Below are 17,588 nucleotides of genomic sequence, written 5' to 3' on the forward strand. Positions count from 1 at the left end.
AATGTACAACATAGAGTATATAGTGCAGGGGTCAGGAGTATGTAATGTACAACATAGAGTATATAGTGCAGGGGTCAGGAGTATGTAATGTACAACATAGAGTATATAGTGCAGGGGTCAGGAGGATGTAATGTATAACAGAGTATATAGTGCAGGGGTCAGGAGTATGTAATGTACAACAGAGTATATAGTGCAGGGGTCAGGAGTATGTAATGTACAACATAGAGTATATAGTGCAGGGGTCAGGAGTATGTAATGTACAACAGAGTATATAGTGCAGGGGTCAGGAGTATGTAATGTACAACAGAGTATATAGTGCAGGGGTCAGGAGGATGTAATGTATAACAGAGTATATAGTGCAGGGGTCAGGAGTATGTAATGTACAACAGAGTATATAGTGCAGGGGTCAGGAGTATGTAATGTACAACAGAGTATATAGTGCAGGGGTCAGGAGTATGTAATGTACAACATAGAGTATATAGTGCAGGGGTCAGGAGTATGTAATGTACAACATAGAGTATATAGTGCAGGGGTCAGGAGTATGTAATGTACAACATAGAGTATATAGTGCCGGGGTCAGGAGTATGTAATGTACAACATAGAGTATATAGTGCAGGGGTCAGGAGTATGTAATGTACAACAGAGTATATAGTGCAGGGGTCAGGAGGATGTAATGTATAACAGAGTATATAGTGCAGGGGTCAGGAGTATGTAATGTACAACAGAGTATATAGTGCAGGGGTCAGGAGTATGTAATGTACAACAGAGTATATAGTGCAGGGGTCAGGAGTATGTAATGTACAACATAGAGTATATAGTGCAGGGGTCAGGAGTATGTAATGTACAACATAGAGTATATAGTGCAGGGGTCAGGAGTATGTAATGTACAACATAGAGTATATAGTGCAGGGGTCAGGAGTATGTAATGTACAACAGAGTATATAGTGCAGGGGTCAGGAGTATGTAATGTATAACAGAGTATATAGTGCAGGGGTCAGGAGTATGTAATGTACAACAGAGTATATAGTGCAGGGGTCAGGAGTATGTAATGTACAACAGAGTATATAGTGCAGGGGTCAGGAGTATGTAATGTACAACATAGAGTATATAGTGCAGGGGTCAGGAGTATGTAATGTACAACATAGAGTATATAGTGCAGGGGTCAGGAGTATGTAATGTACAACATAGAGTATATAGTGCAGGGGTCAGGAGTATGTAATGTATAACAGAGTATATAGTGCAGGGGTCAGGAGTATGTAATGTACAACAGAGTATATAGTGCAGGGGTCAGGAGTATGTAATGTACAACATAGAGTATATAGTGCAGGGGTCAGGAGTATGTAATGTACAACATAGAGTATATAGTGCAGGGGTCAGGAGTATGTAATGTACAACATAGAGTATATAGTGCGGGGGTCAGGAGTATGGAATGTACAACATAGAGTATATAGTGTGGGGGTCAGGAGTATGTAATGTACAACATAGAGTATATAGTGCAGGGGTCAGGAGTATGTAATGTACAACATAGAGTATATAGTGCAGGGGTCAGGAGTATGTAATGTACAACATAGAGTATATAGTGCAGGGGTCAGGAGTATGTAATGTACAACATAGAGTATATAGTGCAGGGGTCAGGAGTATGTAATTTACAATATAAATTATACAGTGTAAGGGTCAGGACTCATAATATTGGTATTCAGTAATCAGTAGAACATTAAATGTTTACTGTAGACAAGTTGCAGAGATCCCACACCGCTGCCTCCCATCTCCTGAGACTGCACTCAGTGACTTGGGTCTGAGACACTACAGACATATCCCTCCACCCGGCACAGCCAGCAGACCACAGAGCAAGGAACCCTGGGAGAATTGTTCTGTCAGAGATCTTACTAGACCCGGGAATGGGGAAGGAGACCCAAATCACATGTCCCAGGTGCCTAGGTCTAGTAACACTTATGGTGAAATGAACATTTTGCTGCCAGCTGAACCCCAGAACCTCCGTAAATCCAGTCTAGAGACATAAATTGTGCCTGTAGCACAGAGAAGGAAGATTATCCAAGAGAAATCCAGGAATACAGGACGGGGAACACAGCTCAGGAAAGTGACCAGGGGATTACAGGTTGATATCACCCAGTCCCCGCCCTACTCTGGACCAATCAGTGAGCAGTATGGGTGGAGGAATGGATTTAGTGTTCATGACTAGAGATGAGCGAATCGAACCAGGCGAACCGGAATTCGATACGAATTTCAGGAAAAATTCGATTCGCGGCGAATCCGAATATTAGCCTACTTCGGGTGCGCGAATCGGATTTTTCCCGATCAGCCGGCAAAAGTGTCCCTGCAGAGAGCTCCGCTATTTCTGACAGTTCTCTGACAGTTCCTTCACATGTACAGCGGTTGAAACATTGTATCTATTTGTTTCCATTTAGGATACAGATGTTTTTATTCGGAAACAGATGTTTCAACCGCTGTACATGTGAAGGAGCTGTCAGAGAACTGTCAGAAATAGAGGAACTCTGCAGATACACTTTTTGCCGGTTTGGAATTCTTATTTTCATCCTACTTCTTCTTCTTCTTCATCCTCATCCTCAGAAGAAGAGGATGAGGATGAAGAAGAAGAAGCAGTAGGATGAAAATAAGAATAATTCCAAGCCGGCAAAAAGTGTATCTGCAGAGCTCCGCTATTTCTGACAGTTCTGTGACATTCCCTCCATACAGCGGTTGAAACATTGTATCTATTTGTTTCCATAAAAGGATCCATTTATGGAAACAAATAGATACAATGTTTCAACCGCTGTATGGAGTGAATGTTTGGTCTCTGAACTGGTTTTGATGAGTTTTAGATCTGCAGACAAGGAATGATAAATCTGATCCTTCCTATGACTAGTTTGCTCTGAGGCAGTGCTGTGAGGTCAATGTCGGCTCATCATGCAGGGATGTTCACTTTACATCACCTGACGCCCGGGATATGTAGTTCTGGGTGCCGGGCAAGTATTGTGTTTAATCTTTATCCCTGCTGAGGGCAAGCCGCAGGGCTCTCCTTTCAGGTGCCAGCCTCTGCCACCCCGTGTGTGTGATCCTCTCCTGTACCTACTATGCTTCCCCGGCTCTGCTTGCCCATCTATGGGTCCGGGTCAGCGGGTGTCGGAGGGTAGAGGGGATGGAGGAGAGCGGACACGTTCACTCCCTTCTTGTCCTGACCCAGAAGTGACGTTATGACAGATTTCCCGACCATCGAGGCTGGCAAAGAATGTAATGCGGTGCGATGTGCTCTACATTACATCCAATGGAGTACAGGGGAGACATTGGGGGTCTTTTAGACCCTGGATGTCTCATAAAGAGAACCTGTCATCAGAAGTCATCACATAGAGGACTTTGTCCCCTTAAGTAAAAATGTTTTTTTAATTGTAAACAATTAAAGTTACACCCAAGTTTATAACTCCTCCCCTTAAAAAATGTTGAGTCTCCCCCACCCCCACATATATGCACACCCAAATGTAAGAGCACACGCTGGAGGGCCTACACGTGATAACATTGATTGTGATACACGTTACATATCGCCGGTCACACCAGAATGAGAGGATAATTCTAGGAGCAGACCTCCTCCGTACTCTATACTGATGACCTAGAAGGGGCTATAAATGTGTCCCCTATAGATAATACCGGGGACTAAAGGTTGTCACCATTTCAGCACACACAACTTAAGGTTTGACATGTTGGATATCTATTTACTCGCTGCAACCTCGGCTTTTATATTTTTACACATAAATGGGTCATTTATTGCTTTTTTGTGCCCTGAAATTAACTTAACTGTATTTTTTGCTGAAATTTGGCATTTCCTAGACTTTGTGATAATATTGTGTGACATAAAAAAATAGAACTGCCGCTATTTTATTCTCTAAAGTCTCTACTTTCAGAAAATCGATATTTTGGGGGTTTTGTGTCATCTTTAGGGCTAAAATGATTTTTTAAATGTGCAAAAAATGCAAAAACAGCTCTGGGAGTGAAAGGGAGAAAGGATAAGCCGGACACTCCCCTTTCCTGAGGAGCAGCCAATCGGTTCTCATTACACTGCAAGGTCTCTCCCCTCCCTGCTAGTCCCGGTGCGGTGCTGGAGACAGGCGGGGGAGGGGAGGAGGAGATAAACAGCGCAATGTTACACATATTTCACATTTAAGTTGCTATAAAGCCCCTTTCATTTTTTTTTTGTTTACAAACGATTTTATTTTTCAAAGAGTAGACTGAAAATAACAGTACAGCGTCAAACAATGTGTACAGTATTAACAAGGCACACTTGAATCGTACAATTCAGAAAGGCACATCATATAGAAAGGGTAAAAAAGAAGAGAAAGGAAAGGAGAATAGATCCTAAGTACATGAGAAATATAAAGGGAAAAGTAGACTGAATGATATATGTGTGAACAGGACACGTCAATCAACCTTCACATGGAATGCCACTATTCATGTAGTAAATGTCTCTGAACCTTCCATGATTCCCATTTTCTATCAGACAAGTGCATCTTGTCCAGTAAGTTATAATGAATTCTCTCCATGAGCATCACAGCATCTACTCTATGTAACACAGAGGCCAATGGTACAGTGATAGATTCCCAATGTAGGGCGATAGCCCACAAAGTAGAAATACAAATAGTATGTATCAATGTCATAACATTATCAGGAACCCCCGGGATACGAGCTCCCAATAGGAAGACTGTATAGTCAGACGTACCGGAACACCCACCAGTGAAGTCACCAACTCAGATATCCTGCGCCACACCAAGGATAAAGTTGGGCAAGCCCACAACATGTGTACCAAAGTACTGGTGAGGCTGCAGCCCCGGAAACATAACGGGGACGTTTGTGGGTACAAAACGTGTAGCCTTGACGGGGTATAATACCATCTGGTTAATACCTTGAGGGCCGTCTCACAGACAGAAACAGATGGAGAGCTCTTACATATGTTATCCACCATGGAATCCCAATCCTCATCCGAAAAGGTGATACCACTATCCTCCTCCCATTTTTGTCTCTATAAAGGAGGTGTGGGAGAGAGACTGACCAGGAATTGGTGATACAGATCAGAGATAAGACCTTTGCCCCTGGGAGAGTCACGGCTAATACGTTCAGAAATCGGAGATGAAGGTGTAAGGCCAAAATGTGAGTTAAAAAAATGTCTAATCTGTCGATAACGATGATATTCACGAAGCGGAACATCACAAAGTCCGCACATCATATCAAAGGGAATATAAGATCCTCCACTTTGACAGTCAGACAACCTAATAAAGGATCTATCGTACCACCAACGAAACGTCCGAGGAGAAGAAAATGCTGTACTAAAGTTAGGGTCACCAAAAAACGATACACCCGGGGAAACAGAAGAGACCAGATTTCATTGAAGTTTCCATCGAGACCAAAGTGTCAATGAATGGCCACAACAGAGTTATAAAAAGTTAACGATCGAGGGAGGATTTTGGACCATAAAATACCCGGTAAATAAAATGGGCGTATAGATTGAGATTCAAATCTAACCCCCGGGATCTGGGAGTTAACAGTCGCCCATTGTGATAATTGTGCAAAACACGCTGAAAGGTAATAGAGCCAAAAATTGGGAAGACCGAGGCCCCCCGTCCGTTGTGACCGGTACAAAACCGATGAGGTAAAACGTGGACGTTTATTACACCAAATAAATTGTTAATCAGCCGCTGAAAGCGATCCAGAAACATTTCCGAGATGGAGACTGGAAGTGATGTAAATAAAGTAGTTTAGGCAGAATATTCATTGTGACTGCCGTGACTCTACCCAGGAAGGAGATGGGGTACCCATGGCAAACCTTCAGTAGAGTAGAGAGGCGACACACACATGGGGGGTAATTAGCAGCAAACATATCTGAGTATCTGGGAGTGAGGTTGATACCTAAATAGGAAATCCGATCCGTGGCCCAACGAAATGGAAAAGAGCTACGGAGAGAGGCACTCAGGAATCAGGAACATTGATGGCATAACCACTGATTTAGTGACATGAACAGACCTGACACTAGAGCAGTCGTTCAATACCGGCATAGATTAGGCAATGATACTAACGGGATGGTGAGGAAAAGCATTACATCATCAGCATACATACAGATTCTGAAAGGTGAGACCAATAAAGGGTAACCAGAGATCTCCGAATGTGATCTGATTGCAATCACCAAAGGTCCCAACACCAGTGCAAACAATAGGGATGACAGAGGACAACCATGACGGATACCTCCACCCAATGTAACAAAGTCAGAGTTACAGCCGGGAAGTCTGATCCTTGTTATGGGAGAGTCATAGAGGGCGAGTATACCAGATAAACACTCATCACTGACACCCATTCTCTGCACCCAGGAAAACAAGGCCAAAGGACACCATCGAAGGCCTTATTAGTGTCCAAACTCAGTAACAAAACTTCTCTGGAGTGCAAATTGGCTCCTGACTAATGTGTAATGTAAGGAGAATGTTGTCACTGATAAATCTGTCCGGGATAAAACCTGATTGGTCTGGAGATACCAAAGCCCCTTTCATTCTTTAACCCCCCCGGACATTCCTAAAAGAGCCTCAGATTTATATACATTTTCTGTTACAAAGGAATGTTTCCTTCCTCCTGAGCAGCAATGTAAGGGGCTCTATGCTCCATACTCCTGACCCCAGCACTCCATCATTGTGTTGGCTGCATAGTGTAATGATTGCCCATTGGCTGCCTGTGTAGTGTCATCATTGTCCTTTGTAGGCCATGTATGGTCAGGATGGTCCTTGTCTTGTCTATTTATTGTCAGTGCTGTTTGTTTAGAGGACCATATTACTAGAATTTATCTCCACAATGAGGAGAATGTTCCGGCCCCGGAAGTGGGGAATGTTCTGCCCCTGAAGGGGTTCATCTGGGTTCCCACATTATATATGTGTGTATCATCATCTGCTGGAGATAAAAGACGTCACAGTGACTATGGAGGAAGAGGACAGACATGACTATGGAGGAAGAGGCCGGACGTGACTATGGAGGAAGAGGACGGACGTGACTATGGAGGAAGAGGACGGACGTGACTATGGAGGAAGAGGACGGATGTGACTATGGAGGAAGAGGACGAACGTGACTATGGAGGAAGAGGACGGACATGACTATGGAGGAAGAGGAAGGACGTGACTATGGAGGAAGAGGACAGACGTGACTATGGAGGAAGAGGCCGGACGTGACTATGGAGGAAGAGGACGGAGGTGACTATGGAGGAGGAGGACGGATGTGACTATGGAGGAAGAGGACGGACGTGACTCTGGAGGAAGAGGACGGACGTGACTCTGGAGGAAGAGGACGGACGTGACTATGGAGGAAGAGGACGGACGTGACTGTGGAGGAAGAGGACGGACGTGACTGTGGAGGAAGAGGACGGACGTGACTGTGGAGGAAGAGGACGGCTGTGACTGTGGAGGAAGAGGACCAACGTGACTGTGGAGGAAGAGGACCAACGTGACTGTGGAGGAAGAGGACGGACATGATGGGGGTTAAATAGGAAAAAACATCTTATTACCTCCTCTGCTGTCACGTCCAGCAACGTCTCTGATATGCTTCCTGTCTGTAGCTGACATAACTTCCTGTCTGTCCCTGACATCACTTCCTGTCTGCATTCCATAGAGACTTCCTGTGTGAGTAGAGGTGAGATCCCCACCTTGTGGAGTTCAGAGGAACTGCAGCCCCGAGATCCATCCCATAATCCCCCTTCCTGTATAATATGTACCTTACAGGGATACTACGGGAGATGAAACATTACTGAATAAAGGAAGAAGAAATAAATGTAACTCTTATGTAACCAACTGTTCAACAAACATCTCTTATTACATATAGAAAAGTCTTACAAACACAGAACACAAAATACAAATGTATAGCTAATGAGAGCGATCCCGCCAAACCTGATCCTTCTGGGGGGACAATGCAAAATATATATCAATCCACTCATAATGACATCATCTTCTGGGAGTGTCTGCACATCCATCCATTTCACACACATTTCATTGTCTCAGCAGATCTCCTGCAGCCTATTAGCACCCATTTCCCTTTCTATGTCTCAGCAGATCTCCTGCAGCCTATTAGCTCCCATTTCCCTTTCTATGTCACAGCAGATCTCCTGCAGCCTATTAGCTCCCATTTCCCTCTCTATGTCTCAGCGGATCTCCTGCAGCCTATTAGCACTCATTTCCCTCTCTATGTCTCAGTAGATCTCCTGCAGCCTATTAGCACCCATTTCCCTCTATGTCTCAGTAGATCTCCTGCAGCCTATTAGCACCCATTTCCCTCTATGTCTCAGCAGATCTCCTGCAGCCTATTAGCACCCATTTCCCTCTCTATGTCACATATTACAACAAGCAGTCACAAAGGTAAATGTAAAATAAAAGCAGAGAGGGAGAGAAGGCTGATAAAGCAGCTCATCGATGAGAGGTACATAAGAACATACAATGTCAATACAAAACAGTGACATGGCCATCAATCACAAACGATCGGAGCAGACAGATCGGTGTCATAGGTGTCCCGTGGGTCCTGAACTGCCTCCAGCGCAGGGACAGTAGCAGGGTGTAAAGCAGGTAGGTACTCCAACTTTCTCATTTCTGCTCTGACCTTCATCAGTGCCGGTAACATGGGGGACATAGAAGACAGCCAATGCATGGGAATGGTTCTCCTGGTTGCCCTCAGAATGTAGGTGGAAAGTTTCCTCGCACATTTAGAGAGACCCGAAAAGGTAGACCCAACAGAAAGTAAATGGGCTCAAAAGGGACAGGAGCCAGGAAAAGTAACCACAATGGGGTAAGGACCTCCTCCAAAAGGGTGCAATGGACCGGCAATCCCAAAAAATGTGGAAAAGAGTGTCAGTTGCCATCCCACTAGAAATTCTGAGGCCCCTCTGCACACTGGTATATACCCTTCAAGCAGACTATGCAATAAATAGGGATATTTGGTTCACACATTATGCAATACATGCTTAAGCTGCCAACTGCATCAAAGTCATCCCTCTATGGCCAGTCCTACTCTGCCCTGCCTACGCAAATGCTACTGTGGACACAATGCCAACATAGGGGAAAAGACACAATGGGGAAGAGCTACAAGGTTCAGGTCTGGCTACTGACCCAACAATACAACAAACAAGAGATCCCTGTGCTCAATCCATACAGCTAGTGCATGCATTTATCCATCAGGTGCTAAAGGGGTGTAACCACATATTAACACTAGAAATTCTTTCTCGGAACCCAAAAAATGGCCGCCACGATACTTCCGGAAAAAACATCAATACGTCACCACATCACGTGCCCCGGAACCGTTTCATCACATCTGGACTTTTTCAACATATCAATATCCCTGTTGAAAAGTCCGGATGTGACGAAACGCGTCCGGGGCACGTGACGTATTGATGTTTTTTCTGGAAGTATCGTGGTGGCCATTTTTTGGGTTCCGAGACACACGGCTGTTCTCACCCTGGAGACTTCCATCTACCACCTGGCTCTCCTTCAGAGTGGTATGGACTTGATCATATAGTTACCGCAGAGGAATCATGTCGTGTTGTTCATCTCACTATATGGAAGCTGTTCTCATCAAATTTTAATGTAAGTTGCTACAATAAAATGTATTTGTCATATAATATATTTACTGATCCCTGGTCTGTCCATGAGGTCTATGGGAAGTGTTTGGAGAAGATGGTAGACTAAAGCTTGGAGTCTATCTCATCTGTATTATGGATCCTATGCTGATTGTATCTATGTCAGGGTAATTATGCACTTCTTTTATTGTGTGCAGTGGATTTATTAATCGAGGTGTTGGAGTCCTGACATTTCACCATTGCTGTGGCACTTTATTTTGTTGGCATGTGACACGTGTGGCACTATATTATAATACCTGGGATAATACACTATGTTTAGAATCTTTTGTTTTTGAGGTATATGAAGATTCTCTGGAGTATACCATCAATCTTATTCGGGGATATCAATGATTATGAAATCACCTGCAAGAAAAGTTTTTTTTTTTGGACTGTAAATTGACTTTAATTGGATTTTAGGTGTAGTGACACCATATCTGGGTTTATTCTAATCAAGTCTGCTTATCACTATTTGAAATCCCTGACTGCCTTGTGTGTATCCAGTGCAAGTGTCAGATTTCACAGGAGATGCCAGTCAGCAGGTTACAGCAGTCACAGATAGGAGTCATTTCCTCCCTACACAAGGATCTACAGTCCATACACACCCAGCACAAGGCCGGGGCCACACTACCAGACGCTTCTCGGGGCTGCAGTTCCTCTGAGCTCCACAAGGTGGGGATCTCACTTCTACCCAGACAGGAAGTCTCTATGGAAGACAGGAAGTGATGTTCGGGACAGACAGGAAGTGATGTCAGACATAGGAAGTCATGTCAGGTACAGACAGGAAGTAGAGAGGAGACGTGGCTGGAAGTGGCAGCAGAGGAGGTAATAAGATGTTATGTTCTATTTACACCCAGTAACCCCCCATCATGTCCATCCTCTTCCTCCATAGTCACATCCATCCTCTTCCTCCATAGTCACGTCCGTCCTCTTCCTCCATAGTCACGTCCGTCCTCTTCCTCCATAGTCACATCCGTCCTCTTCCTCCATAGTCATGTCCATCCTCTTCCTCCATAGTCATGTCTGTCCTCTTCCTCCATAGTCGTGTCCATTCTCTTCCTCCATAGTCACTTCCATCCTCTTCCTCCATAGTCACGTCCATCTTCTTCCTCCATAGTCATGTCCGTCCTCTTCCTCCATAGTAACTGTGATGTTTTTTATCTCCAGCAGATGATGATACACACATATATAGTGTGGGAACCCAGATTAACCCCTTCAGGGGCAGAACATTCCCCCACTTCCGGGGCCGGAACATTCTCCTCATTGTGGAGAAGTGTCACCTTTCCCACCAATCACTTTCTTACCTCATCAGTCTATATCAAAGGATTATACCACTTTTATAAATGGTGGGGGATGGAGAATCCTATGACATCACACTGACCTCACAGCTCCTCCCAATGTCCCTCCATCCAGAGTCGGAGAATCCTATGACATCACACTGACCTCACAGCTCCTCCTCCCAATGTCCCTCCATCCAGAGTCAGAGAATCCTATGACATCACACTGACCTCACAGCTCCTCCTCCCAATGTCCCTCCATCCAGAGTCAGAGAATCCTATGACATCACACTGACCTCACAGCTCCTCCTCCCAATGTCCCTCCATCCAGAGTCAGAGAATCCTATGACATCACACTGACCTCACAGCTCCTCCCAATGTCCCTCCATCCAGAGTCGGAGAATCCTATGACATCACCCTGACCTCACAGCTCCTCTTCCCAATGTCCCTCCATCCAGAGTCAGAGAATCCTATGACATCACACTGACCTCACAGCTCCTCTTCCCAATGTCCCTCCATCCAGAGTCGGAGAATCCTATGACATCACACCGACCTCACAGCTCCCCCTCCCAATGTCCCTCCATCCAGAGTCGGAGAATCCTATGACATCCCACCGACCTCACAGCTCCTCCTCCCAATGTCCCTCCATCCAGTGTCGGAGAATCCTATGACAGCACACCGACCTCACAGCTCCTCCCCCCAATGTTCCTCCATCCAGTGTCGGAGAATCCTATGACATCACACTGACCTCACAGCTCCTCCTCCCAATGTCCCTCCATCCAGTGTCGGAGAATCCTATGACATCACACCGACCTCACAGCTCCTCCCCCCAATGTCCCTCCATCCAGAGTCAGAGAATCCTATGACATCACACTGACCTCACAGCTCCTCCTCCCAATGTCCCTCCATCCAGAGTCAGAGAATCCTATGACATCACACTGACCTCACAGCTCCTCCTCCCAATGTTCCTTCCATCCAGAGTCAGAGAATCCTATGACATCACACTGACCTCACAGCTCCTCCCCCCAATGTCCCTCCATCCAGAGTCAGAGAATCCTATGACATCACACTGACCTCACAGCTCCTCCTCCCAATGTCCCTCCATCCAGAGTCAGAGAATCCTATGACATCACACTGACCTCACAGCTCCTCCTCCCAATGTCCCTTCATCCAGAGTCAGAGAATCCTATGACATCACACTGACCTCACAGCTCCTCCTCCCAATGTCCCTCCATTTGGCTTTTTTCTGATGCTCTTAGGATGTGGGGCCCCTTGGTATCCTCACATGTAAAGTGGGACTGTTGGTCCTGCGTTGTATGTAATGACATCAGAATGCTGCAACAATCCTATATCCTGCGTAGTGTGGGGGTCCTGTGGGGGGGAATTATACCTCAGCCTGAAGTGGGGCTTTAATAAAATGGAGACCTGAATGGAGAGGTGAGGAGGATTCTGGGAATATCATTTGATGTGACTATTTGTGTTCAGATGTAGAGTTTTCCTCCTGTGAAGTCTGGAGATCATATGACATCACATTGCCTCCACCTCCCTCCCTGATAGAAGAGAGAAAGAAGAAGAAGATTCTAGAAGTCACCAGAGAGATCACTGAGCTGCTGACAGGAGAGGTGAGCGGTGCCGGGAATTCTGGGACATTCTCCAGTAACAGACAAGGGATGTGTCTGGATGGTGACTGTATCATTGTGTGTGTCAGGTTCCTATAAGGTGTCAGGGTGTCACTGTCTATTTCTCCATGGAGGAGTGGGAGTATTTAGAAGGACACAAGGATCTCTACAAGGACGTCATGATGGACAATCAGCCGCCCCTCACATCACCGGGTAAGAGGAGACTTTATTGTAAAGGAGAGAGCAGTACGGAGGATCCACCTAGATCCCCCATCATCTGATAAACACATAGAAACAATGGATTCAGTCAGTGTGTGTGTTTCCTACAGATGGATCCAGTCATGGGAACCCACCAGAGAGATGTCCCCGTCCTCTGTATTCCCGGGATTCCACACAGGAAGGTCACACCATCCCTCACCATCATCAGGTAGATGATGACAATTATTGGTAGTTGTGATTTATACACAGCATGTTTGTTACAATGAATGTTTTATTATATCTTTCAGAGTGGAATCCTCGGGGATGATAATATTGATGTTAAAGAAGAGTATAAAGAGGAGGATGAGGAGTATGGAGTGATGGAGGAGTTTTCAGAAAGACACAAGGATATGATGGAGCCACCTAATACCAGGAACCCAACAGAGAGATGTCCCCGTCCTCTGTATTCCCAGGATTCCACACAGGGAGATCACACCATCCCTCACTATTACAAGGTTGGTGGGATGGAGAATCTAGAACATGGACTTGTAGAGACTATGGGCTCCAATCACAAAGCGGTATCTTCCCGTATCCCAGTATGTAGTAAGATGCTGCATTCTGTTTTTTAGTAGTGAAGCCTGCGGGGAATTTACCACTGGTGTCCATAGCAACACTTGTAAATAGCTCGTTGTTAAGGAGAGGTCGCCAGTGTCCCCAACAACCAGTAAACAAGGAGCGGATGGCTGCCAGGTTCCACGCTGACAGCTGTGACAGGTCTGGTATGGATTTTGATGAGAATCCCCGATGCCAAAATAATAAAAAAAAAGGCGTGGGTTCCCCTTCAAAATCAAAACCAGATCCTTAGTGAGTGCCCACCTTCCTCCTGAACCATACCAGGCCACATATCCTCAACATGGGGTGGGTGCTCTGCCCCCCCAAAAGCACCTTATCCCCATGTTGATGGAGACAAGGGTCCCTTCCCCACAACCCTGGGCAGTGGTTGTGGGGGGCTGTGGGTGGAGGACTTATTGGAATCTGGAAGCCACCTTTAACAAGGAGGCCCCCACATCCCTGCCCCCCCACAATGTGAATGAGTATAGAGTACAGGTGAAACTCAAAAAATGAGAATATGGTGCAAAAGTTCATTTATTTCAGTGCAGCAACTTAAAAGGTGAAACTAATATATGAGACTCATTACATGCAAAGCAAGATAGTTCAAGCCGTGATTTGTCATCATTGTGATGATTATGGCTTACAGCTCATGAAAACCCCAAATCCACAATCTCAGAAAATGAGAATATTGTGAAAAGGTGGAATATTCTCGGCTCAAAGTGTCCCACTCTAATCAGCTCATTCAGCCATAACACCTGCAAAGGGTTCCTGAGCCTTTAAATGGTCTCTCAGTCTGGTTCAGTAGGAATCACAATCATAGGAAAGACTGCTGACCTGACACCATCACTGACACCCTCCATAAGGAGGGAAAGCCTCAAAAGGGAATTGCAGAAGAAGTTGGATGTTCCCAAAGTGCTGTATCAAAGCACATTAATAGAAAGTTATGTGGAAGGGAAAAGTGTGGAAGAAAAAGGTGCACAAGCAGCAGGGATGACCGCAGCCTGGAGAGGATTGTCAGGAAAATGCCATTCAAAAGTGTTGGGGGCTTTCACAAGGAGTGGACTGAGGCTGGAGTCAGTGCATCAAGAGCCACCACACACAGACAGATCCTGGACATGGGCTTCTAATGTCATATTCCTCTTGTCAAGCCGCTCCTGAACAACAAACAACGTCAGAAGCGTGTTACCTGGGCTAAAGAAAAACAGACCTGGTCTGCTGCTCAGTGGTCCAAAGTCCTTTTTTTCTGGTGAGGCAACTTTTGCATCTCATTTGGAAACCAAGGACCCCGAGTATGGAGGAATAATAGAGAGGCCCAAGGACCCCGAGTATGGAGGAAGAATGGAGAGGCCCAAGGACCCCGAGTATGAAGGAAGAATGGAGATACTCAAGGACCCCGAGTATGGAGGAAGAATGGAGAGGCCCAAGGACCCCGAGTATGAAGGAAGAATGGAGATACCCAAGGACCCCGAGTATGGAGGAAGAATGGAGAGGCCCCAGGACCCCGAGTATGGAGGAAGAATGGAGAGGCCCAAGGACCCCGAGTATGGAGGAAGAATGGAGAGGCCCAAGGACCCAGAGTATGGAGGAAGAATGGAGAGGCACAAGGACCCCGAGTATAGAGGAAGAATGGAGAGGCACAAGGACCCCGAGTATGGAAGAAGAATGGAGAGGCCCAAGGACCCCGAGTATGGAGGAAGAATGGAGAGGCTCAAGGAGCCCAAGTATGGAGGAAGTATGGGTAGGCACAAGGACCCCGAGTATGGAGGAAGAATGGAGAGGCCCAAGGAGCCCAAGTATGGAGGAAGAATGGAGAGGCACAAGGACCCCGAGTATGGAGGAAGAATGGAGAGGCCCAAGGACCCCGAGTATGGAGGAAGAATGGAGAGGCACAAGAAGCCTGAGTATGGAGGAAGAATGGAGAGGCACAAGGACCCCGAGTATGGAGGAAGAATGGAGAGGCCAAGGACCCCGAGTATGGAGGAAGAATGGAGAGGCACAAAGACCCCGAGTATGGAGGAAGAATGGAGAGGCACAAGGACCCCGAGTATGGAGGAAGAATGGAGAGGCACAAGGACCCCGAGTATGGAGGAAGAATGGAGAGGAACATACTGCAAGATGCTTGAAGTCCAGTGTGAGGTTCCCACAGTCTGTGTTGATTTGGGGAGCCATGTCATCTGCTGGTGTTGGCCCACTGTGCTTCATTAAGTCCAGGGTCAATGCAGCCGTCTACCAGGAGATTTTGGAGCACTTCATGCTTCCTTCTGCAGACCAGCTTTATGGGGATGCTGACTTCATTTTCCAGCAGGACTTGGCTCCGCCCACACTGCCAAAAGCACCAAAACCTGGTTCAATGACCGTGGGATTACTGTGCTTGATTGGCCAGCAAACTCGCCTGACCTGAACCCCATAGAGAATCTATGGGGCATTGCCAAGAGAAAGATGAGAGACATGAGATGGAACAATGCAGAAGAGCTGAAGGCCGCTATTGAAGCATCCTGGTCTTCCATAACACCTCAGCAGTGCCACAGGCTGATAGCTTCCATGCCACGCCGCATTGAGGCAGTAATTGCTGCAAAAGGGGCCCAAACCAAGTACTGAGTACATATGCAGCTTCTACTTTTCAGAGGTGCGATATTGTTCTATGTACAATCCGTGTTTTATTGATTGCATGGAATATTCTCATTTTCTGAGATTGTGGATTTGGGGTTTTCATGAGCTGTAAGCCATAATCATCACAATGATGACAAATCACGGCTTGAACTATCTTGCTTTGCATGGAATGAGTCTCATATATTAGTTTCACCTTTTAAGTTGCTGCACTGAAATAAATGAACTTTTGCACCAGATTCTCATTTTTCCAGTTACACCTGTACATAGCACCCCTATTCATTCCCCAAAAAAAGTGTAGTGTAAAAAAACTCGAAGTCATTTTTGGCAAAACACAAATAAAGAACAATATCCCCCTGATGTAGATCCATCGATGATCCAATCACAATACTCGCTGTCATTGTTGACTCGAAGAAAAAACAAAGCTCCACTCCTGCCGTCTGACAGCTCCGCCGCCTCCCACTTCTAAATAAACTAAGGAGCGCTACCACCCTGTGACATCACTGGGTGGCCTTGCCCTCTTGTGACATCACCAATACAACATGCCCCGGTCAGTGACATCACCAATACAACATGCCCCGGTCAGTGACGTCACCAATACAACATGCCCCGGTCAGTGACGTCACCGAGTGGCACCGTCCCTTAGTATATTTAGTGGCAGGAGGCAGCAGAGCTGTCAGACAGAGGGGAGTCTTCATTGGGAGCGGAGCTTTTCTTTCCGAGTCAGCGGTGACAGCGAGCATCGTGATTGATGATGGATCTACACCGGGGGGACATTTTTGCTTTATTTTTGCTTTTTTAATAAAGGACTTATCAAAAACTGCCTGCTGTCTTTAACAGAATACTTTTTTGGGGTGAATAATTAGGGGTACCATGTACTCCATACTCATTTACATGGGGTGAAGGATCTGAGGGCCCCCTTGTTACATTTTGTAAGTCCTCTGCCTGCAAACCCCCACAGCCACTAGCCTGGGTTGTAGGGAAGAGTCCCTTGTCCCCATCAACATGGACAAGGTGCTCTGAGGGAGCAAAGCCCCCCCTTGCAACAGAACATCCACTCCATGTTAAGGACACGTGGCCTGGTATGTTTCAGGAGGGGGGGTTACTTTCTCATCCCCCTGTTTACTGACCTGCCGAGCTGCATGCTCAGATAGGGGTCTAGTATGTATTTCTTTTTTTTTGGCAAGGGGTCCCCCTCAAAATCCATACCAGACCCGGGATGGGAACCCACGCCATTTTCTTAATATTTCATTGCCGGTAATTCTTTTTTTTAGATTCATCTTTTGGTTAGGACGCAGTGGCCGCTCGCTCCCTAACAACCATGTTGTTTACTGGTTGTTAAGGATGCCAGCGGCCGCCCACTCTTTACCAAGCAGTACACATTTCCTGAATGCCGCATGTCTCCACCACTAATTAATGACCGCATGCATTTCATTCTTTATTTCCTTCTGTGAATGTAACGCCTGTTCATGCGGTATTTACTGAGCGTGTTCAGTGTTTGTGGTCAATACCGCAACACGGGATAGGAAATGGACAGTTTCAGGATGGCATGCGGTATTTAGGGGAAATGTACCCACATATCACATGTGATCTGCTTCTGTGAAGGGAGACAATGTGTGGATTTTGTGTGTGATGTCACAATCA

General features: G+C 46.0%; 1 protein-coding gene across 1 annotated transcript in view; it reads left to right on the forward strand.

The window, feature by feature from the left end:
- The first annotated feature begins 6,080 nt into the window (after positions 1–6,080).
- LOC149460677 (uncharacterized) overlaps positions 6,081–17,588 on the forward strand; it is a 110,099-nt gene continuing 98,591 nt past the window's right edge. Inside the window, exon 1 of the mRNA XM_089679365.1 lies at positions 6,081–6,129. Within this exon, the coding sequence (XP_089535491.1) occupies positions 6,081–6,129 (49 nt within the window). The remainder of the gene's footprint in view (positions 6,130–17,588) is intronic.

The sequence above is a fragment of the Staurois parvus genome, unplaced genomic scaffold (genome assembly GCF_062004578.1).
Source record: "Staurois parvus isolate SC_StPar_1 unplaced genomic scaffold, SC_StPar_1.0 ptg000222l, whole genome shotgun sequence".
In the NCBI taxonomy this organism is placed as follows: Eukaryota; Metazoa; Chordata; class Amphibia; order Anura; family Ranidae; genus Staurois; species Staurois parvus.